Source organism: Zalophus californianus, chromosome 10 (assembly GCF_009762305.2).
Source record: "Zalophus californianus isolate mZalCal1 chromosome 10, mZalCal1.pri.v2, whole genome shotgun sequence".
Taxonomy (NCBI): Eukaryota; Metazoa; Chordata; class Mammalia; order Carnivora; family Otariidae; genus Zalophus; species Zalophus californianus.
This window is the reverse complement of record NC_045604.1, coordinates 73813426-73836709: the sequence shown is the minus strand read 5'-3', so window position 1 is coordinate 73836709 and position 23284 is coordinate 73813426. Positions and strand designations below refer to the sequence as shown.

Below are 23284 nucleotides of genomic sequence, written 5' to 3'. Positions count from 1 at the left end.
GACATGAGCTCTGGCACCTTGGAAGACAAAACTGTTATCCCAGTCTTGCTCCTTAGACTCCATACGCCATTGTCTCAAGCACACAAGACAATCCCAGGGACAGTAATGTTGACTCTAAGGCCTCCATTTCCCTAGAACACAGTCTCTAAACCTCCCAGGACAAGAGTGAACAGAGCCCCTCCAGACCTGAGTCTCTAGGAGAGAGAAAAGGGCCCAAGCCTACCTCATCCTTAGGTTCTACCCAATAATCCAGAGTGGCCCAGAGCCAATCCATGCTGCCAGGTCCTCTATGATCTTTGGCTCCCGCCCTCCATCTGTTTTTCCACCTCATTCCTTCACTCAATAAAATAAATAAGTGAGCATCTTCTTCCCAGGCCCTGTGCTAAGAATTCAAGAAATAGTAGAGAACAAGATGGTCCTTATCCCCACTCTCAGTAAGCCTTCTGTCCAGTTGGACACTTGACAGGTAATTAGTCATAGCTTCAATAGGCTCCAAGGTGGAAAGGGGGGAACACAGAAAGCTTTGATAGCACGTAATGTGGAGTCTGACCTAGTCGGAAAACTCCAGGAAGGCTTCTCTGAGGAAGGGACACCTCAGCTGAGCCCTGAATGATGAGTAGGAATTCTAACAGTAAAGGTATAGGGAGAAATTAGGGAAAAGCATTCGGAGAAGAACAAACTTGTACAAAGCCTGGAGGCACTTTGGGGACCCAAATATCCACTTAGGCAAGAGCGTCGGGATGAAGAGAATGAGATATGAGATGAGGCTGACAAGATAAAAGGGGTTCTGACGTTGCCAAATAAAGGAGTTTTGGATTTTTTTTTTAAGATTTTATTTATTTATTTGACAGAGAGAGACACAGTGAGAGAGGGAACACAAGCAGGGAGAGTGGGAGAAGCAGGCTTCCCATGGAGCAGGGAGCCTGATGCAGGGCTTAATCCCAGGACCCTGGGATCATGACCTGAGCCAAAGGCAGACACTCAATGACTGAGCCACCCAGGCACCCCTGGATTTTATTCTTAAATCCCCAGAGCCCATTAAAGAAAAACTTAAGAGAAAAAAAAATACCTGACTCTTACCAATGCTTTTTTCATGCTTAGAAATGAGAAGGGCATGGAGTCCTGGCCAATGTCTTCTCTATCTCCTGGGACCAATCCAAGTAAAACCAGAAGGGTACTCACATTCTCTCTCTCCCTCCCTCCCTCTCTCTCTCTCTCTCTCTCTCTCTCTCTCTCTCTCTCTCACACACACACACACACACACACACACACACACACACACACGGGGGGGGGGGGCAGGGAGGGAGAGAGAGAGAATGGAGAGAATGAGAGACAGACAGAACAAGCTGACAGACTGACTGGGGAAGACAGAGACACTCCAGGCACTTCCCTGAGCAGAGCATAGTTTCCTCCAAACCAAGAAGACCTGACAGATAACTGGCAGTTGGGCATTCCAAGCACCTGCCGCCATCTGCCCAAGCCTTCTTTCCTCCAGCTTCCCCGTCTGCCCATGCCAGGGAGTCCATACTTGTTCACTTTAAACAGTGATAAGGCTGAATACTGATGTCTGCTAGGAATACAGGCTCTCACTGGTCCCCTTGGCTCCTCTCCCCTCACTCAGAACACAAGACATCCAAGCTGGAGGTCAGATGGAGAACAAGAAGCTTCCTAGGGCCCCTTGTTCCTCTCTCCAAATGCTCTCTCCATCATAGGCAGTTTTCAGGAAGTACAACAACCCTGGATGGAACCCAAAGTTAGCCTCAATCACTTGGACATTCCCTACGTTGAGTCTTCATCACTGGGACTCCCCAGAGGAAAGGCAGTCTGCATTGCACAGCATTTTTATAGGGCTTTAAGTGTTATTACTTTTAAGAACGACGGGAATAAAGCAATTCTTAGAGGAAGTGCTTCAGGGGAGAAAAAAACAATTGTCAGAATTAGAATAAATTATTGGGAAACAAAGAGAAGGCAAACTAGCTCATATGGAATTCCTACTAGGAGCTGGGAACTTTGTGCTGCCTCTTTCAATTCTCACAACAATCTTAGGATGTAGGAACCATGATCATCTCCACTTTCCAAAGAGAGAAACTAAGGTCCAAGAGGAAATGACATCCCTAAGATTACAGTGTTAAGTGCCATATGACCACAAATTCTCGGTCAGTCCTCAACCCCTTCTTCATTCTTGTGTTCCCACAGAGGGTACACATTCACAATCACTTCTGAAACTCTTGACAGTATCTAAGAAAACCCCTTAAAGTAGTTCAGAGGCAATAGAGCCTCCTGGTCAAAAACGCGGGTTCCAGAGTCAGACAGCCTGGGCAAGTTACTTAGCTTCTGTCAGCCTCAATTTATCTGTGAAATGGAGACAGCGGCACCTCCCTCCTTGAGTTATAATGAGGAATCAACCTTGAAATCCATGTAAGTCTCTGATTATGGTGCCAGGCATTTGATATGTGCTTAATTTCTATAATACCATCATTATTACTAAGCACTTCATTTTATACTCTAATTACAATAGGAAACCTCTAGGATGGTCTCCGATGGTCTCCAATGATCCCTGCCTCCTGGTATTCACACCCTTGTATAATCCCGTCATGTATGGGCTGAACTTACTGATTTGCTTCTCATGAAAGGAATATAGCAAAAGAAATGTGATGTCACTTCCAATGTTAGGTTACCAAAAACCTGCACCTTCTGTCCTGGTGTTCTCTCTCACTTATTTGCTCTAAGAAAAGCTGATAACATATGAGCTGCCCTCTGGAGAGATCCATGTGTCAAGGAACTAATGTCTCCAGCCTGCAGCCAGTGAAAACCTGAGGCTCTCAGCCCAACCAGCCTCATGTGTGAGTCTAGAAAGGGGTCCTCCCCAGTCAAGCCCCAAGGGGACTACAGTTCTAGCCAATATCGTAACTACAGCCCGTGAGAGACTTTGAGGCAGAACATCAGCTGAGCCACTGGGAAACTCCTGACCCACAGAAACCATGAGATAGTAAATGTTTGTTATTTTAAGTTGCTAAGTGTGGGGGTAATTTGTTACTCAGCAGTAGGCAACTGATATGCTCATCCGTATTTGTATTCACACAATAGACCTTGGCTTTATCAGTGGATCAGAAGGCAAACTTCCACTCTGATCCTGTCTGGAGCATTATGAAAGACAAATTGGCATATCCAGAAGTAGAGAGGTTCACCATATTCCATACTACAAAACATGGAGCCTGACAGCCAGGACAACCATACAGAGGAGAAGCTCTCAGTCTCCAAGATTACATCTGAAGGGTGTGGAAACTGGAGACAATTAGATCGGAAGGAGCCTTGGAAATCTAAAGCAACTCCACTATGTTATAAATGCGGGGGGGGGGGGGCAGGCAGGTATGCCTTGTGGGATTCGTCAAGGAAGGCTTCTTCTAGGGGCATCTGGAGCCAGACCTGGAAAAGAGTGGTGATCACAGAACAGCAGAGACCAAGTGCATCCTGATGGACTAATGATGTCTGCCAAGAGCATTGCTGGCCCATACATCACGCCTGCCACCCTGCTATTGGTGATCCTAGAATGACTCAGAAAAAAGGGGGCTATATCCCAATGGAGAATCCCAAGTCATAAAGGGCCTTAAACTCTGACAATGAGCGCATTTTCGACACTTTCCCCAGTCATGCTTCGTAAACTATTTTAAGAACTCCCCTACACTGGGCCCCAGACATGAAAGCTCTTTCTGGGGTTAGTACTCTGTGACACTTATATGTAACCAGTTTTGTTGTCTGTGATAGCTGATGGGATGTATGTGCTCTACAGGGTCAACTCTCAGAGGAATTTCAAAAGCAAAGGATCAGAAAATGGTCTTCTGCTCCACAAGCTACTTACAGCCTCCTAAGAGCAATGATTATCACCTTTTTGTTTGCCCTTCAGGACCTTGAGAATATCCCTTACCCAGGAAGTAAACTAAGCCCAAAGCTGCAGGAAAAGCCATTTACCCAGAAGCTTCTGGAAGGGTAGTACAGGCCAGGACGACCTGCCTCATGCACAACAATGGCACATGTAGAAGCAGGAAGGGTACATATGCCCCCAAACTCCACCCTGTGCCCTTGGCTGGCATCTTAAGTCAATCAAGGCATTCTTTCTTTATGAACCTGGGTGTGGTCTCAGATTGTGGGTACACACAGCACTTCAAACACTGCTTACAATCCATCAGCATTAGTGTGGAAAATTAGATTTGAATCAAGTGCCTGCTTTGTCTTCCTTCCTGGCTCACATGCTGAGTTTTGTCAGCAGCCCTGGCTCCCTTTCCTCCACGGGCTTTGCCCATGACAAGTCACACCTCACCAGCCAGCCCTGGCTGGGCTCCAAGAGACAGGAGAAACAACCAAACACACATCTGCCCATCATCTCCACCCAGAAGCAAATTCCTTGCTTCCAAGTACAGAATGGAGTATAAGACTCTTACAGCACACGGGAGTGCTAGGCATAAGAAAGTCATCTGTGTCCACAGCCTGAGAAATAAGGCCCACACTGCCCTGCCCCAGACACTTCATGGCTCACCTGGACCAAGCATCTTCTAAGTCCTAGATCTCTGAAAGAGATTGGAAAAGTCATCATGATGGTGAAAAGTGATGTCCCATGGGTTTATCATGTGACTCAAAGTGAAAGTTGCCAGTATAGGACCCTTACTGGCACAGGGGTCCCTATCATCAGTACCTAAGAGGAGGGCTGTTATGGGTTGAGTTCTCCCTCAAAAATTCATTCATCGTAGTCCTAGCCCCTAGTACCTCAGAATGTGACTATTTGGAGAGAGTTTTTGTTTTTTGTTTTTGTTTTTTTAAGATTTTATTCATTTGTCAGAGAGAGAGAGCACAAACAGGGGGAGTGGTAGGCAGAGGGAGAAGCAGGCTCCCTGCTGAGCAAGGAGCCCAACATGGAACTCAATCCCAGGATCCTGGGATCATGACCTGAGCCAAAGGCAGATTCTTAACCGACTAAGCCAAGCAGGCATCCCTGGAGATGAGTTTTTACAGAGGTAATTAATATTAAATGAGGTCACTGGGGTGGGCCCCAATCCAATTTGACCGGTATCCTCTTTAGAGAGATTAGGACACTGACACAGAGGAAAGACACAAGGAGAAGACAGCCATCTACAAGCCAAGGAGAGGGGCCTCAGAAGAGAACAACCCTTCAAGTTTTGATCTCAAGACTTCCAGCTTCTAGAATTTTAAGAAAATGCATTTCTGATGTTTAAGCCACCTAATCTGTGGTGAATTTGTTACGGCAACTTGAGCAAAGTAAAACAAAGGCTGACTGAGAAATTGTAGTCCAAGTGAGGTACACAGTATCTTCCTTTCCCAGGACATAGCAAATGGCCATGACCAAGAAGAAAGATACCCAGATGGGTGGTAATCATATCTTTGAGAGCAGAGAATTTGTTTCCATGGCAGTTGTCCTATAAGACAGAAGAGTAAAAAGATTCGAGCAAACACGTATGGATGTCAACTATAAGCTAGCTACTGTGTTGGGTAAGGATGCTGTATTTAAGACCCTGATCCCACTTTAGATGGTGCCAGTTTAATGGGGGGAGCCAGGAAAGAAAAATTAAGTCAACATGAAAAGTGCCACCACAGAGGTTGTGTGCACCAGTGTGAATGTCAAAGAAGAACAAATGAACTGCCCCACTTCCATCATTGAGAATCTTTGAATATTTTTAGAATTAATATACTTGTGTGAGGTACCACAGACTGATACTCAATGATGTGATCATATATGAGACTACAACCATCACCAAGGGTAATTTAGCAATATCTATTGAAATTTTAAATGCTCAGACCTTTGATCGAGCTGTTCTACCTTCAGGGATATATTCTACATAGATTTCCTTGAAAAATATGACAAGATATATGCACAATGATGTTCACTGAAACATTGCTTCTAAAAGCAAATCAGTGGAAACAAGCTGTCAAGATCAAACAAATCACAGTACATCCATATGATGACATATTATGCAGCCATCATGAAGAAAGGAATAAAACTATTTTTGTGCTGCTATGGGCAGAACTCCAAGTAAAAGAAGAGAACAGTCAAGTCACCAAAGAATGTGTTGTGTGTGACCACATTGGTATCAATGTTTAAGGCTCTATATACAAAGTCACACACGAGCATGGCCATAGATTATTTTTCCAGAAGGAATTCACAAAGCCATTGGGAAGTAGGACAGACTGGGTGAGGGATGGGGGTAGGAGGCATTTTGTACCTTCCTGTACCATTTGAATTGGCTAATTAGGTGCATTTTTAGTGTCAGCAGGGGTTGTCTAGGTGACGAGATCATGGAATTTTTATTTTCTTCATATTTGTCTGTACTTTCGAGAAAGTGTGTAAATTGTTTTATATCTACACATGAGGTATAGATGGGGAAGTGTTTATGGATGTATAACAGGTATGTGTGTGCTCTTATCTCCTCTTCCTTGAGACCTTTGAGAGAGATTAGGAGAAAATCCCCCATCAGCTTCACCCTGTGGTCAAACACTTCAACACACATCATTAGTGATTCCACAGAGCTCAGCAGGGTTTGCTTTTGTGTATCTCCCATTGAAAGAAAACCCAGACCATAAGCCACTCTGTGAATGTGAGATAGTTCCCATCTCTGAAGAGAATCCTGCCACCTGAGCATCTGAGTGGCCCCAAGGCCCAGCAGGCCTGAGCACAGTAACCATCTCTGAGTACAGAAAGAAGGGCCTGTGGACAAGAGTCAAGGTCCTGACCTCCTGGTGGCTGAGATGGAGGATGGAGAGTGGAAAATGAAGGGAAGGACCAAGGATGCTGAGGATCACTCTCTGGCTCTGTTTCAGGGCAAAAAGCCTGATGCAAAAGAGGAACCAGCTTTGGGTTCAAGGAATGTTTTAGGAAACCCAAGATTTCTCTGTCCACCATGAAAACAGGTAACAGATACTCTAGGGAAACAGTACCTCACCTGAAGCTCACACTCTGTGCACAGCTCTGGGAGGAGGTACTTTGGAATCAGAGACCTAGGTTCAAATTACATCCCTACCCTCTCCTAGCTGTGTGGTCTTGGGCAAGTCACCTAACTTCTCTGTGCTGACAGTCCTTGTTTTAGAAGAGGAGATGAGCAACAAACACACCAAGAAATGAAGGACATGATAGCACCAAGCTTTGACAAGTATCATGAAGGAAATCAAACAGATGCTGTAAAAGAGAGTAACAGGGATCAGGGAGGTCTCTCTGAGAAGGTGGCACTTAAAGTGTGACTCCATTCTTATGTGATTGAAGGTCTTCTCCATTGTATGAGCCAGGGTCCCAGGAAGGAAGAGATGGCACACTCAAATTAGGATAATTTGAGAGGAATTTAATAAAGGGACTATTTATAAAGGTGTGGGTAGGGGATAGGAGACCCACAAAAGATAATACCGTGCTCTGGGGCTAGTAACAGTGGGACTCCAGGTTCTGCCACCATCTCTGAACCTGAAAATAGAGAGGGTTGCCTGAGATCCTAGTCTAGGAATGCAGCAGCCCACAGGAGGAAGCAGGGTCTACAAATGCCTTGCCCTCTCCTCCCTTTTCCTATAACCTGCTGTGACTCCCTATTGCCCAAACCCAACCAGAAGCCAGTAGACAAGGGTGCCTGGTGCTATGGTCTACAGAGGAAAGCCTCCCAAGGCAAGTGCAGGTTAGAGAAGAGCAGAAAGTCAATCTGGAGAGAAGCAGATGTGCTCCATCCACCCTTCCTTCTGCACACCTGAATCTGGGACTGGCATCTCAGAGTTGACTAGCACCTCTAATCCTGCAGTCATAATACCAATGAGAATTACTTCACGTATGTTGTATGTGTCTGTTTAACTTTAAATGCTCGATGATTTGCTACAGACATACTTCTTCATGCAAGGGGTTTTCTCTAGAGCTTCAGATGTTCCAAGTAATCGATAATGCTGCCGCTCTGACTCCAAATTAAATAACTGCACACTTATTACCCATTACCGAAAGGCACACCAGGAGTTTGGCCACCAGGAACACACAACCCCACATATGCTAAGGCTTCCCTCTCTCTGTTGGCCCACTCCACCCTCTGTCTGCTCAGATCGGATAGTGTGGATACTGCCCCACTTTTAGAAATCAAACTCCCTTTGCTAGTCTAACCTAAATTGGGATGAAAACATGCCAAGGCTCTGAAATTTACTCTACCAAGCTGAGCCCCCAGGTAGCGGGTAACATTTGGCTGTGGAATCAGGAATGTTTGGCCGCCTCTTCTGTCACCTGCTCCTCCAAGGGAGGTGGGGGATGCAGAATTTCAGTTCTATGGGTTATGCATTCCTTGTTCTCTTCCTACTGAGTTGAAGCAAAAAACAAACAAACAGAAAGAATGGTCACCTAAAAGTGGGTAGCCTAGGCTGGCCACCGCGATGTGCAGTGAGATGCAAGGAGAAGCACATTTGAGGTTGGGTGAGGTGAGCCCTCCATCACATCCTGTCTGCCTGAGCTGGCAAAAAAGAGTCACACTAAATGGCTGGGGAAAGACAAGAGTACCTGAGCCAGAAATGCCCTTCAGTGACATGACACATCATTGTACAGGTCTCTAGGAAGACTCTTCTGCAATCAGAAAACGTGAGGCATCCACAAGAGAGGGAACCATCAGGAATCCATCCTGACACACAATCCCATCAGAGGTGGTAAGAGGTTGGATAACATGTGCTATGGCTCCCTGATATGGAGCTTGCAAATGGGGTGACCAGAAAAGACAGTGACTGTGCATCAGAAACAATCTAGAGAAAATCAGAACTAACCCCATTAGCTGTCCCATCCCTACTCAGAATCTTGTAGATTAAGAGAAACAGCCAGTGCAATTACTTCAATCACTTATGCAAAGTAAGACCGTTTCCCAAATTGGAAATGACAGTCTGGGCCACCTGGTAGGGAAGACAGCCTGTCCCCAGGAGGGGGGCTGAGTATTTCCTTCCTAGTCCTTTGAGTCTTTGCTTGGTCATGAGAAGATCATAATCAAAATCACTATCTCCTTCACCAGTACCCATCATCATCATCATCATCAAATCCACCAACGTAAAGGTATCTAGTGGAACTTTTTAGTGGAAATTGACTCTAGGGACCGCAGATGAAAAGTAGGTATCAAGTACCCACATCATGTTAAGAGAGATTCCTCAAAAAGGTTGTATGGTTAAAACATATTATTATCAGCATATTAAAGGTGCTGATAAACCCTGTAGTGAAGAAACCCAATTGGCTTTTTTTCCCCAAACTTACATGACCATCGTAACATGACCACCACCTTCTTAAAAAGTGGCTCTGGGATCTTAACACCATAAACACCCTATTCAATGAATGTGAGGCACACACAGTTGGGAGTCCCCAACCTTGGCTGTATATTGACATCACCTGGAAAATTTTCAAAAATACTAACATCTGAGCCCCACCTCAGTGTAGATGAACTGCCAACACATCAACCAGACCCCTACCATACCCACCATGAGACCATACCTGGCACTTCATCACCATCCTCCAAAACTGAGCCAATCCCACAAAACACTAACAGTAAATGGACATTTTGCTGAACAGTTTGGAGGTTGATGGGACAGAGGAAAATGTTGTACATAATGATACAGAACTTCCTGACAATTTCCTTCAAAAATCCCTGATCCTTCTCCAAAGTTTTCTTCCAGATGACAGCCGCTTCGTGTCTTCTCTCTTCTTCCATTGCTCTCCCCACCCAGTGGCCTCTAAACCCCTATTATCCTAACCAATTCTCTTTTGAATCTAAGCTTGTACAACCCACTCGGGAAGATTAGTCCCCCAGGTAGCTCAACAGCAGCACTCTGTTTTTACTCAAAATCTCCCCAGGGGTCTTGCTCCCAGTCTCAAATAGCCAAGCAAAGTATATTTTTTCAAATCGACATACACAAAATTATCAGTTACAAAAGTTCAATATGTACTCTTGCAGCTAGGTGGAGAGGCAGAAATTTTTATAAGACTGGCTGGGAGGATTAGACAAAGAAAGGTTAACTAGGAGGGCTGCATGGAAGAGGTGAGACTCCAGCCATCTTGAGGAAAGGATTCATGTAGAGGAAACAGGAAGAACCTGGACGTTAAAGACTGGGTCTGCAGAAATCCCAAAGGCTGAGAAAAGAGCTGGGAGAGCAGGGAGGAAGGTAGCAAATCCTCAGTGGAGCCAATAACAATACCAAGCATGAATCCTGCCCTCAGCATGTGCCAGACACTGTTCTAAACAATTCGTTATCTCATTTTGCTTAAATAATCCAGTGAGATAGGTATTGTTATCCCAGTGAGACAGTAGCAGGGCTGGGATTTGAATCAAGGCAGTCATCTTCAGGGTCCATTTGCTTAACTACTGCATTAAAGAGTAGTCAACTAGAGCACCAATAAAAACAAGGCCAATTAAGCAGACAGAGTGACTAGGTTCTGGAGTAATCCACAATCTTTCTATCACAGAAAGGTATTGAGACTAGAGCATCAGCATCACCTTGGAGCTTATAAGAAATGCAGGATCTCAGGCCTCACTCCAGACTTCCTGAATCAGATTCTGCATTTTAACAAGCACCCCCACGGGTTCTCCTGACACACCAAAATGTGGGTGGTACTGGTCTAGAAGTCTGGGGTCAGTAACATAAATCTAATTCAAGAAGGGAGCACTGTGGGTGGAAACAGCAGGTAAGAGCCCGGATGAACTGCTGGGTGTAAATACATTTCCAAAGCCACCTACGGCTGGCAGCAGTCATTTCTGACAGTGAACAAAACAGCCGTAGTTAAGAGCTAGAATCAGTTCCACATACTAATGGCTCTGCCACCTACTCAAATATGTGACCTCAGGCAAGTTACAAAACCCCAAAGACTCACTTTCACCATCTAAAAGTGAAGGCAAAGGACAGTTCTTCCTTGGGTTTTCAAGATTAGGTGAGAAATTCTGTACCTGGTGCTTATCATAGTGCCTGTTAATCTACAACCCCATCCACAAGCACTACCCATTACTATGACGATGTCAAAATTAAAACTTAAGGACATTAAGCTGGCTCTGAAGGTCTCCATTATGGTGCCAAAGGCTGTGAAGACTGAAGAAGGTGCAGGGAAATGCAAAGTGCAGGTGAGCTCAATTTCCTCATCTTGCATGGATGGAATTCAAAGATGCCATTTCATTCTCGACTTTGACAGTGAAACAAGGGTTACAGCATCCTTTTCAATGAAGTGAAGGGCAACCATATGTAGAATTAATAACAGGATGCCTACCTTCCAAAACAGCAGGTAAGATAAAAGCAAATCAAACAATCTGCAGAGCCAAGAAGAGAGAAAATAATTGCAACAGCAAGAAAAGTTCTTAAGGAATTTTTTAAATGACAGCTGATCAAACATATATATTATGACAAATACACTGAATTCCACTATTAAAAGGCTAAGATTCTCAGACTGGGTGAATAAACAAGATATATCCATAGTCTACCTCCAAGAGATACCTCCAACAAAGAGAAATCAAAGAAGAGTAACAACGAAAGGATGTGTCCAGGCCCATGGGAACCAGAGAGAGAGAGCGCAACACTGATTTCAAAAAAGCCCAAGGCAGAGAGCATTAACAAAGCTCAACATGGCCATTTATATCCATGAAAGTTTCAATCCATAACCAATACCACTCAATAAATAGCCTTTGTGAGTCATATGACAGGGGCTCAAAATACATAAAGCACAAACTCCGACAAGTTTCCAGAAATGGACAGAAATATAGTCGTTCTGGGAGACCCTAACCAAACCATCCAAAAAAAGTTTGTAAGATGGAGCACACTACTACAAGTGTCCAAGGGCTACCTCAGGAAAATTCAGTGAGACTTGCCCATTTATCCAACCATCAATCCATCTACTCACCCACCCACCCCATTCATTCATTCATCTATCCCATTGTTCCATCCACCCACTCATCCATCCATCCCCAAGCCCACTCACCCACTCACCCACCCATTCATCCGTCTGTCATTCCAACCATTCACCCACCCACCCCATCCAATCCATCCCAAACCCACCACCCACCCATACAATGTGCACTGAGAATCTACTCCATACCAGGCACTGGAGATCCAGTGGAATACAAAGATAAGGTGCTTCTTATTAGGAATTTTACAGGCTTCCTCCACACACAAAGGGAAAAAAGGATAAGTAGACAAAGTAAGTAAAAACAGAGGAGTGGTGAAAAACAATGGAATATAATTGAGTGTAACAAGAGTAAGAAGGTATCAGCTAAGGTCTCAGATTTTCATTCAGCAGGACATGTGAAGACCAGTAAGCAAAGATGGTTCTTGAGGAGCTTATATTTTAGTAAGAGGAAGTCAAGAAAATGAACATGAGAAGAAGAATATTATTTCAGATAGTGGTAAGTGCCATAAAGAAGTTAAGATACAACAGAAAAGAACATGTTTGGGGCAGGAAAGATGCTGATACTTTGGTCAGTCATCAGAAGCTCCTAAAGAAAGGGCACTGGATCTGAGAGCCTCAAGGAGCAGGGGGCTGGCAAAGGCCTGGTCAGAAAGGTGCCTGGGAGCCAGCTCCTGCCAGGGTGTTTGGGTGTTATTCTTGGAACCATGGGAAGCCTCTAGATCTACCTGGATAGTCTGAGAGGTAACTCCCTGTGGGTCTGCTGGAGCCCTAAGGACACCATGGGTTCCTCAGGTAGTCATACACCCTTCTAAGCCAGAGCGACCTATAAAGGCAGCCTTGCAGCTTCCACAGAGGCTCAGATGGTAAATCCTGCTCTAATTACACTGGTAATTATGAAGTGACACTTGCTGGGCAGAAAAGAGCATTCCTTCTGTTAGGAAACGATCCCTGGAAAGCCAGTCCCAGCCTCTCTAACAGAGAGGGTGCTGTGAATTTACAAACAGCTGATGGAAGGAGGTGAGACCCAGTCCAGACAGGGAGCACAGGCACCATCATGAGAAGTAAAGAGCCTAGGTATTGGGAAGGGACTCATCTGAGCGTTCACACCGCCACTCCCAGTTCTGGAGACAGCATTAGAAAGAGAGAAAATACCCCATGGTTAGTTAGGCCTAGATTTTAATCCTTGTCCTGTACTCAGTGAGCTGGGTGACCTGGGATGGTTATTTGCCTCTCTGAGCGTGAGGCTCTCCATGCACAAAGGGGTTTAACAACCACCTTTCTTGTGGGGGTACACCAGCACACAGCAGGTGTCTGAGAAATGCCATACCCTTCTCTCAGGCTCTCCTACACCTCTTGGTTGGAAGCTCAGGAGGGAGGAGAAAGGAAAGGAGGATAAAAGAAAGGGAACGGCCAACCACGCAGTTATTATGCTCCCTGGTGATGCTAGAAGGGAGTTAAGCAGCCAGTGATAATAAGATTCTTATCCCGTGTTCCCTGTGACAGCGAATAACGGAGACATGAGAACAGAGCATCCATCAGAGCCCACAGAGGAGACAGACGAAGGCAGGTGATCAAAGGAATAAATCCACTGCAATCTGAAAAACAGCCTGCCGCTTTCATCCATCTGGGAGGTGACACAAGGACTCACACTCTGGCCAAAAACATACTTTGCCACCCAAACCACCATGGGCGTGGCAGGTTTCTAGAACAGATCCCCTCAGGGCTAATCAATCTTCTCCTTGGTCTGGCCATGTCTCCAACTTGCCCGTTGTTGGTGCCTCAGTGTCAGTGTCAGTGCCTCGGCCCCCACTCTGAGCTAAGCTTTAGAAATACGCCACTGCCAAGGAGATTTATCCATTTTAAAAGGTCAGAAAATTACTGCCACTGAAGCTAGTGCATGGAGCAGGTGTAAATATGCCCCCGCTCCCCCTCATGCTTTATCACCCTCAGGAGAGGGGGACCTGGGGAAGGAAGTGAGGCTCTAGGAAGTTACTTTCCAGGCAGAGCATTTAACTGCTTGGTGCCTGAGGAGCCATGGACTCCCTATGGGTGGGACCTACCTACCTATGCCACCTTTATCACCCTCTCACCTTAGAAGGATGAGTCTCAAGCTTTCTGAGCTGCCAGAGAAGCTAGAGACCTCCACCTTCCCTGTCCAGTTTTGTGGAGCATCCCTCTGAGGGGAAGAAGGATGAGCAACTCCACACAGCAGATTTGGACCTCACACCGCAGTCACTGAAGTACTGAGAAGGCAAGGATGCAGAGTCAGTTAAAAAACAAAACAAAACAAAACTAGCACCACCACCTTGACCATAAACACCAGACAATCTGTTTTGCTACATGCTGGTTAGTAAACCACTAGGAAGAGAGCAATGAAATGCCAATGCCCCAGTAGGAATTCCCATTTTCTCACGACCAGCGAAGAACTTCGGAGCACCCCAAAATGCTCTGGGGGCTGTGTGGGTCCGGGAAAACCAGAACTGTAATGAGATTAAAAAAAAAAAAAAACACAATCACTGCACCAGTGTGGAAAATGTGACACCCTGGGGAATCTAAGGAAACCAGCAAACACATAAGGAAGAATCCAGGCTGCAGAGAGGCACAGATGGAGGTTCAAATCCCAGCTCTGCCAGTTATAAGCTGTGTGACTGGGGGCAAGTTACCTCATTTCTCTGGGCTTCTGCCCTGCATGGTAGAAAGAGGGATGATGAGACCTAGTCTGCCTACATGCCATGGAGATTTAGGCATAAAGTGTTACTGTACAGATCACAGCAAATGCCCAACGAATTGATATTATTTTGTCAAGGTGACATGGTCCGTCCTGATTTTTATATACATACATATAGAGAGACACACAGAGAGAAAAATTGAATAACTCCGTCAACCAACCTATCTACAAACCAACTCAATCAAATGATCCAGCAATCGCACAGACTTTCCAAAGTTTAGAAATCAAGATGCCCAATGGAAAAGGAGGGTAAATCAGAGACCAGGAAGCCCACTGGTTGGCCAGGAATGATACATCTGGTCCCCTGAGGTGAGAGGAGCCTGCCTGTCATCCTCTGTCCTTTCCACACTTGCTTTCCCCAGTACTGTGCAGACTAAAATATACTAACCAGATATGACACCCCCAAATGCAGGACAGCATGGTAGTTGAAAACATGGGCCCTGGAGCCAGCCTGCTAGGCTTCAAATCCCAGCCAACACTGGAGTGACCTTGCTGAGATTCAGTTTCCTCGTTAAAAGAAGGAAAGAGTTTGGCGGTTCTTCGAAAAGTTAAACACAGAATTACTCTATGACCCTGCAATTCTACTCCTAGGTATCTATCCAAAATAATTAAAAACAGGTGTTCAAATATTTGTACATGCATGTTCACAGCAGCACTATTCACAATAGCCAAAATACCCACCACCAGATGAGTGGATAAACACATGTGGCATATCCATACAATAGAATGTTATTCAGCCATAAAAGGAATGAAGTACTGATACATACTACAGTGTGGATGAATCTTGTAAACATTATGCTTAGTGAGAGAAACCAATCACTAAAGACCACATACTGTATGATTCCATTCACGTGAAATATTCAGAACAGGCAAATCCACAGACAGAAAGCAGATTGGTGGTCGTCAGGGGCTGGGAGAGGGGAGAACAGGGAGTGACTGCTAACGTAATTACCTTTGGGTGATAAAAATGCTTAGAGGCAACGGCTGACAACATTGTGAACATACTAAATGCCACTGAATTGTTCATGTTAAAATGGTTACTTTTATGTTATGTGTATTTTGCCTCAGTAAATTACTTATAATTATTCAAATTCTTCTACCCATAACTGGCAGCCAACAGCAGGAGCCTAGGGAGGGGTCTCCAATGGGCAGTGACACTGGCAGGAGGAGAAAGAACAGGGGAGCACGAAGCATGCTCTAATCACCACTCAAACAACAGAGACCATAGATTCAGCCTCCTTCACCAATTACACCAACCCCAGGCCGCCCATGCACCTCGCCAGTCCCATCACGCATTTACATGTGTAATAAAAAGCCGCTATCTTGATACTAATCTTAGGAAGAAAAAAATTCTTACATTTGTATTAATTTTCTTTCCCAGGTTTTAATTGAAGAGAGGATACAGTGTCATGAGGGAAATAAAACCTTACTTCAACTATCCAAGGGCCATGTGGCTTCATTAGAAGTTACATTAGCTCATTAAGCAACAATAATAATGTAGAGTCAGAATCAATGAAAAAAATGCATTGCCCCAAGGTATAGATCCGTTTGGTTCAATTATATTCTTACATGGCCAAGCTCCGGTGGCTCTGACGCTAATAAAAATGTGTGATGCCAGCAGATGGGGCTTCCTTCCTCCACCTTCAAAGCTCAATGATGACACAGAAGCAAGCGTATGGCTTCCATCCTCACAACCACTTTCATCGCTTCTAGTAAGAGGCCATCTAATCACTTACCCACCTACACCCTGGCAAAACTGATTTCTAGAGCTCATACATCAACAGGGCCAAGTAGGTTCTATGTCACCAGCCTTCCCTGATCCATTGGTAGAGACTGCTCTGGGTGAGGGTTGAATTGTGCTATGGTTGATTATAGATGTCTGCCTTGGGCACAGGACTGGAGTGCTATGCCTGATGGTACGTATGTTCCAGTTATGCCCAGGAGCCCCTCCAACTGGGAGGGGAGCTTAAGAAAACTATCACTCTGGCAATGCTCACCCTGCTCCTTAGCCGCACCCCTACAAGGCTGGACTGGGTTTGCACAGTAATAGAGTGCATGAGACTTTACCTCCTTCATTTTCACCAGACTTAACAAAAATCCTAAATCAGGACAAAATGAGTACTTACTTGACCCTCAACCAGGTCGTATGGCAGGGACAGTAAATCCTGCATTAAAAAAATACAAAGACAAGAAATGTTGAATTTCACATTGCAACAATTGCTTTTCCTATATGTTTTTCTCTTAGACAAAATAACTACATTCTTTGGAAAGAAATATTTGATTTATTCAATCCAAAAATGTACGTTGAGTGCCTAACACATGCCAGGTGTTGTTATAGGCTCTGCATTTATAACAATAAACAGCAAGGCAAGTTCCTGCCATGGGGTGGGAAAGAGAAGAGGGAGAACATAGCAAATAAGGAAGATAATAACTAATAGATGAAGATCATATCTGACAGTGGTAAGTCCAAAGATGATAAAATGGGTTATGGGGGAAAGAGTGAGGGGTGCTACTGTAGACTGGGGGGTCGGAGGTAGTGGGTATTGAGAGCTGAATGACAAGAAGGAGCCAGACGTATCTGGGGTAGGTATTTTCAATGCAGGGACAGCAGGTACAAAGGCCCTCGGGCAGGCACAAATGGAAGACAGCCAGCCAACAGGAAGGCTGAAGTAGCTGGGAGTAGTCAGACATCAGAGAGGCAGGCAGGGACCAGATCTCATCTGGCCTTGAAGGTTAACATACAAATTTGGGTGTTTTTCTAAGCAAATCAGGAAGCCACAGGAAGAATCAAAGTATCTCTTCAAAGTACCAAAAAAGCCACACCCTACTCAGCTCAACTACCCCAAGTAGCCCCAGGGGAGTCGCCTAATCCATGCACAAGCTTCCCCCCCCCTCCCCAACCTGTCCTCGGAATGCTGAGCCAGTTCCCAACACAGGAAGGGCCCTGGCTAAATTGGAAGGGAAAAGGTGAGTTGCAGAGACACTTTCTGAAATGCAAATTTCAAGGCCAGCCTGCCCCTGTGCCCAGGATATCACCCTCCAGGCCAGGATGGTTTCCCACCCAAAGGGAGAGAACGTACCAAAATCTCCCCTTGGGGCACCTGGGTGACTCAGTCAAGTGTCTGCCTTCGGCTCAGGTCATGATCTCAGGATCCTGGGATCGAGCCCCGCATCAGGCTCCCTGCTCAGCGGGAAGCCTGCTTCTCCCTCTCCCACTCCCCCTGCTTGTGTTCCCTCTCTCGCCATGTCTCTATCAAATAAAATCTTAAAAATGAAATAAAATAAAAGCTCCCCTTTTCCCTGCCTGAAGCTCAGATCAAGCCTTTCATCATATGCCTGTGGACTCTACCAGCACCTCAGAACCCAAGACAGAAACAAGAAAATCCCTTTCCCAGACTCTGCCCAACTGAGGATAAGCCCCTGGGCACTGGCTGTCCCAAGCAGGGTTCAGTGCCTAACAAGCTCCTTCTCTGGGCCCAGAAATGTATTCAAAGCTCACCTTCTTTTCCTTGCTCCCTCAGCCTCTTTACAAACAATAAAGCTCTGTTCTCTTTGCTTCTTTCCATGCACCCTCCAGGACTTGTGCTCAACACAGGAGACACTATAAGGAGCACAAAGGACAAGGCCCCCAATGGCACTTAGGGTCTGGGGGAGAAGCAGATACTAATTAGGGGACCACAAAATACAAGTTAGGCTACAGCCCTGAAGAAGAGTGTGTGACACTCCTTCCTGCCCTCTCATTTGCTCCTCTGCGCCTGGAGCCCCTGCCCACCTAGTCAGCCTTATTGGACAACCACAGCTCCTTCTACCTTCTCAACTTGGCAGAAGCCCTCTGCAGTAACTCTCCACTCCCTTAAGGTGCTGTCTTGTCCCCTTTCTGACTTTTCCCAGAGTCCTTTCTCATGGGCTCCTCTTCCTGTGCCTGTTCCAGGAACACCAGCATCCTCTGCATGCATCTTACCCTGCCTTGGGACCATTTACTATCTATCTCCCTGGGACCCCAGTTCCCACCTCCTTTAAGACCCCTGAGTGTCTGCACCTAGTCCTGACTGTTCTCCTGCACTCCAGACCCCACAAACTGACTGTCCTCTCCTCTCTCCAAGTACCAGTGACATTTCAACTCCACAGGACCCAAGCCAAGCTCTCCTCTTGCCACCAGCTGCACCTCCTTCATCTCAGGGCTCTCCCAGTCCACTGAGCCTGCAGCCTGGGTGCCTGCCCTCGATTACCCCTACATTCAATCCCAGCTGATCCACTGCAGCTGTGTCTCTTAGACTGCACTCTTGTCCCTGGTCTGGTTACTGCATAATAATTGCATAATAATAGACTCTTCAAAGGCTTCTGGACACATCTCTGTGCTGCTGAAAACAATTTGGCTGAAAGCAAGGAAACCGGCAGGACAATTTGGTCAAAATGAATATTCTGTGGCAGTTGTTTTCAGGGTGTTGGTCATCTTGGTATGCCATGAAGTGGTTTTAAAGACTTTTTATGCATCTTTAACCACTTGGATCCGTTTATGCCCCGTATGAAGCATTTCATTTTATTTTGTTTAAGAAATCAAATCCCAGTATTGCCAAGCTCAACTGTAACTAATGGCAGACACAGGGCAATGAAAAGAAAGAGTCTCCCATAAAAAAACTCATTTACAGCATTCATCTAGATGAACTTCATCTAACAGTCCTTTGAAAAGCTATGTATGTGCTTTATGTCAATGTCCCGCCCTGTGAAAATCCATTTTGCAGCATGTGTGATCCTGGGAAGGTAGGGTGTCAACTGAATTTATATAAATCAAAATCAATATTGTTTTCCCCACCACTCTTTTCTGTATTATAAATGAAGTCCTTACCACTCTCCAAAGTCACCCCTGAAAAGATAATCATGGATGGCATTTTGACATGTGTTCTTCTCTTCCTACACATGTACAAACATACTTGCCCATATATGCATACATACACACAAAAATATAACTTTAAAAAATGGATCAGGGCTGTAGATATTGACCTATGTACTTGCTTTTTATTGTCTTACCAACAGAGCGTGAATATCTTTTCCAGATAGTTCATATAGAGTTGGGTTTCTCAATTTCAGCACTGTTGAAAATTTGGACTGGATAATCTTTGTTGTAGGGGGTGCCACAGGTTCCCTGAGGGACCTTTGAGATGTGGAAAGAACCCCTGATGTGGAGCCATCTCTTCCTTTTTTAACAGCTGCATACAATTCCATACTATGAGTGCACCATAATTTAACTATCCCCATACCCATTGACATTCAAAATTTTAAATTCACCAGAGGAACCTGATGGTTAAAAAAAAAAATTGCAATGTATAAATGGGGCCCATCCTTCTGGTAAAATTTGAATTACTGTGTATCTGGTTTGTTTAAAACAGACAGGTCCTCTGTGTGCATTGGGCAGCTCTAGGTGTTTCTTTTATGTTTGTTCATATGACGTGGGCATGGACAGAAGTCCACCAGTGTCAGGGAAAGATCAGTGATCGTTACTGCTGTGATGGCACAGGGAGGTGGCACACTCATGCACCACTGGTGGGGGCAGCACTTGGCACCACCTGTCTGGCGGGCAATCAGGCAAAACAGATCAAGAGCTGTCACCCTGTCTAACAATCTATTTCTTGTTCAGTAAAATTAAGTGGATAGCTCCAGTCTGTCCCTTCCCTTCTCTTTAGGCTGGATGAACTCACTGAAGCTAGATGGCTCTTAAAGATAAATGCCTGGTCCTTCTCAGAAAGACAATTAATGAGCTCAGAGACTGCTTAAACCAAGATGAAATGTGAGATTAACAGACACAGGGCCATCTATCCACCCTGCCAACAGGCTATCTCTTCCTTGCCGGGCTGTTTCATTAGATGCCGCCAAGGAAACCCACCAAACGTACCATGGCTATCAGGGCTATTTTTGAGATAATTGCAAGGCTTGGGTCCACTTAAATCAGAAATATGGGACAGAGAAGGATTAAGACGAACCCTACCCCTTTCTCCTCTGCCAAAAATGTCCCAACAGGCTTTAAAGGGACGAGAAAACCGCATGAAACTTTCATCAGAGCCTAGCTGGTTTTCTGTAGGAGCTGTGGGGCCTGAAGTTCCAATTCTGAACAGTGCCCAGTACAATAGTTAGGCACCTTTCCTCCCTGCAGGCCTCCCCTGGTCTCCTCACCCACCCCTTCTCCTCTCCATGTCTGGGAACTTGAGTTGCCTTAAGGGGAAGGGAGAAGAGAGGAAGAGAAGGAAACAGAGAAGAGAGGCGAACAAGAGTTCAGAACAGGATCCTGTGTCCTAGCTGCACTCCTGAATTACCCTACCAGCACACTCTATGGAAACTCAGATGTTACTACTACATACACTCTTAAAAGCTGAATCCAATCTCTGTTCGCATAACTTTGCAAGCAGGTAGACCAAGACAGGGTTAAGTCTCCTCTAGGTCGGCTTTCCCTTTTCCCCTCCAGTCTGCAATCTCCTGGAAAGCACACCAAGAATGCAAAACTGCAGGAGCCCCTCAGAAACTACCTGGCTTGCCTGTAGCCTCAACATCCCTTTCCCCAGTGGAGAAAAGAGGAGAAACAGTATTTCTGCAGACCTTCTTTTCCTTGTCATCCATTTCGTGGGAATTTCAACCTTGACACTGAATGTGTCCCCTTGCCCCACCCTGACAAGCACAGTAACATTGGGAGATCAAGCAATGATAATAATCATAAATGCTAAGTGAAGTCCAAGCAGGTGAAGCACTTTGCTCCTGCAATGAGATGAGAACTTGGATTAATCTCTGTGCTTTTCAGTTGTGCCCTTCCTTACATAAGACTTTTCATCAGTCAGAGGCCTCCTCCTTGCCTTAGGGAGGATTAGGATTACTCTAGCAGGAGTGAAAGGATGAAGAGTTTTCATTCTCTGATTTCCAAAGGAATCTGCCAAACCAATGCCTATACAACATTCTAGCCGTTGGAGGGAGATCATGACAGGATGAGTCCAGGTGATCATGTCCCATCACCATCTGAAAGGAACCTTCCACTAACACAGCTGCCCAAAGACTGTGGATGGTCCAGGACTCCCATGCACACCCTGAGCCTTGCAGAGCTCCAAATACTTCTCCATGTGCTCTTTTTCAGTGGTGCCCCTCCTTTTTCAAGGGAGATATACAGCCCTTTAAGAGACAGAAAGGGTTATAATGGTGTAGATGAGACAGCAGTAAACTCTGCCCCACTGAAAGATTAAGTCCTCATAAAAAGACCCCCAAAAAGATGGTAATTTTATTATTATTATTATTATTATTATTATTATTATGGCTTCACACATTATGAAAACAAAATAGTAAAGTTCTCAGGGCCTCTGTACTCGATGAGCTGGGATTCATACCTGCTTTGTCTGAGATTCTGATTCCAAGACCTCTCCTGCCCACTGATTCTATCATATAAATGTAAGATCATACTCAGCATTGTGCAGAAGGACACACACTTGCCCTCAGGTAGTTTCCAAGTAACTCAGGAAGACAAAACTCAAGTATGTATGCAGAAATGGAATATCGTAACAGAGAGGCAAGGAATACAACACTCCACATGAGGAAAAGCAGCATGTCAGCTGGGTCTTCCAGAAAACAGACACTGAGGTGGAGTCAGGTACACGGAAGATTTACTGGGGAATAACATTTGAGTGGGGAATTGAATAGTATTCCCCCAAAAAGGTATGTTCCATTCCTCCTAATCCCCCAAAACTTGTACATATGACCTTATTAGGGAAAAAGGTCTTTGCAGATATCATCAGGGTAATACAAGGTCATACTGGATTTGGGTGGGCCCTAAAAGCAAAGACAGTGTCCTTAGAACATGAGAGACACAGACAGAGGGTGGGGAAAAGCCACAAAGACAGAGGCAGAGGCTGGAGGGACATGGCCACAAGCCAAGGAATGCCAGGGGCCAACAGAAGCTGGGAGAGGCAAGGAAAGATCCTCTTCTAGACCCTTGGGAGGGAGCACAGCCCTGGCAACATCTTGAACTTGTTCCTCCAGGACTGAAGGGAGATAAATTTCTGCTGTTTTAAGGCACCCGGTTTGTGATAATTTTTCACAGCAGCAGCAGAATGCTGATGGAGCTGTGAAAGAAAAAGGGAGCCAGCAAGATTGGGCAGGGGAGCTGCCAGACATGCCTGCACATCTAACAGTGTCTGGCAGCTCACTGGGGACTCAAGAGCCCAGGCTGCCCATTATAGGAGGCCCGTGTCACACAGAAATGGCCAGACCCTAGTAGACAGTCCTGCAGTCATTGGCTGGGACCAACCTGAGAAGAGCAGGGCAGCTCAAGAGCTGAGGTGGGACTGAGGCCTCAACAGTTGAAGGATGTCATCTGCCCACACCGTTCACAGCTGGGCCACAAGTCCTTCTTCAAAGGAGGAGTTCTGTGTCTACCATAGCATGGACACAGGGATCACAAGATCAAAATTGCCCCCCCCCAACTTTTATATCCCCCAGTGTGCGGTCCCCAGCGTGGAAGGAATCACTACCTGTCCCATCATCTGGGTGCCTCAGTCATTCACTCACTCCCTACCACTGTTTCCTGTGGGCCTCCTGTTTCCCCACACTTTGCTCACTGAACTGGTAATACTGGGTCAGTGTGCAGCAGCTCCAGAACCCTGGCACCTGCATTCCAGTTGCGGGGACAGAGCAGGCTGAAAGGTGTT

General features: G+C 45.5%; 1 protein-coding gene across 12 annotated transcripts in view; it reads right to left on the bottom strand.

Annotated features, from left to right (window-relative positions):
• Window positions 1-23284, bottom strand: part of RBFOX1 (RNA binding fox-1 homolog 1) — a 2051181-nt gene that overhangs the window by 1846631 nt on the left and 181266 nt on the right. The window contains exon 3 of one of the 12 annotated variants that reach the window (XM_035722269.1): window positions 16733-16771. The exons of the other annotated variants lie outside the window; for them this stretch is intronic. Within the exon in view, the coding sequence (XP_035578162.1) occupies window positions 16733-16771 (39 nt within the window). The remainder of the gene's footprint in view (window positions 1-16732; window positions 16772-23284) is intronic. 12 annotated transcript variants of the gene reach the window in all.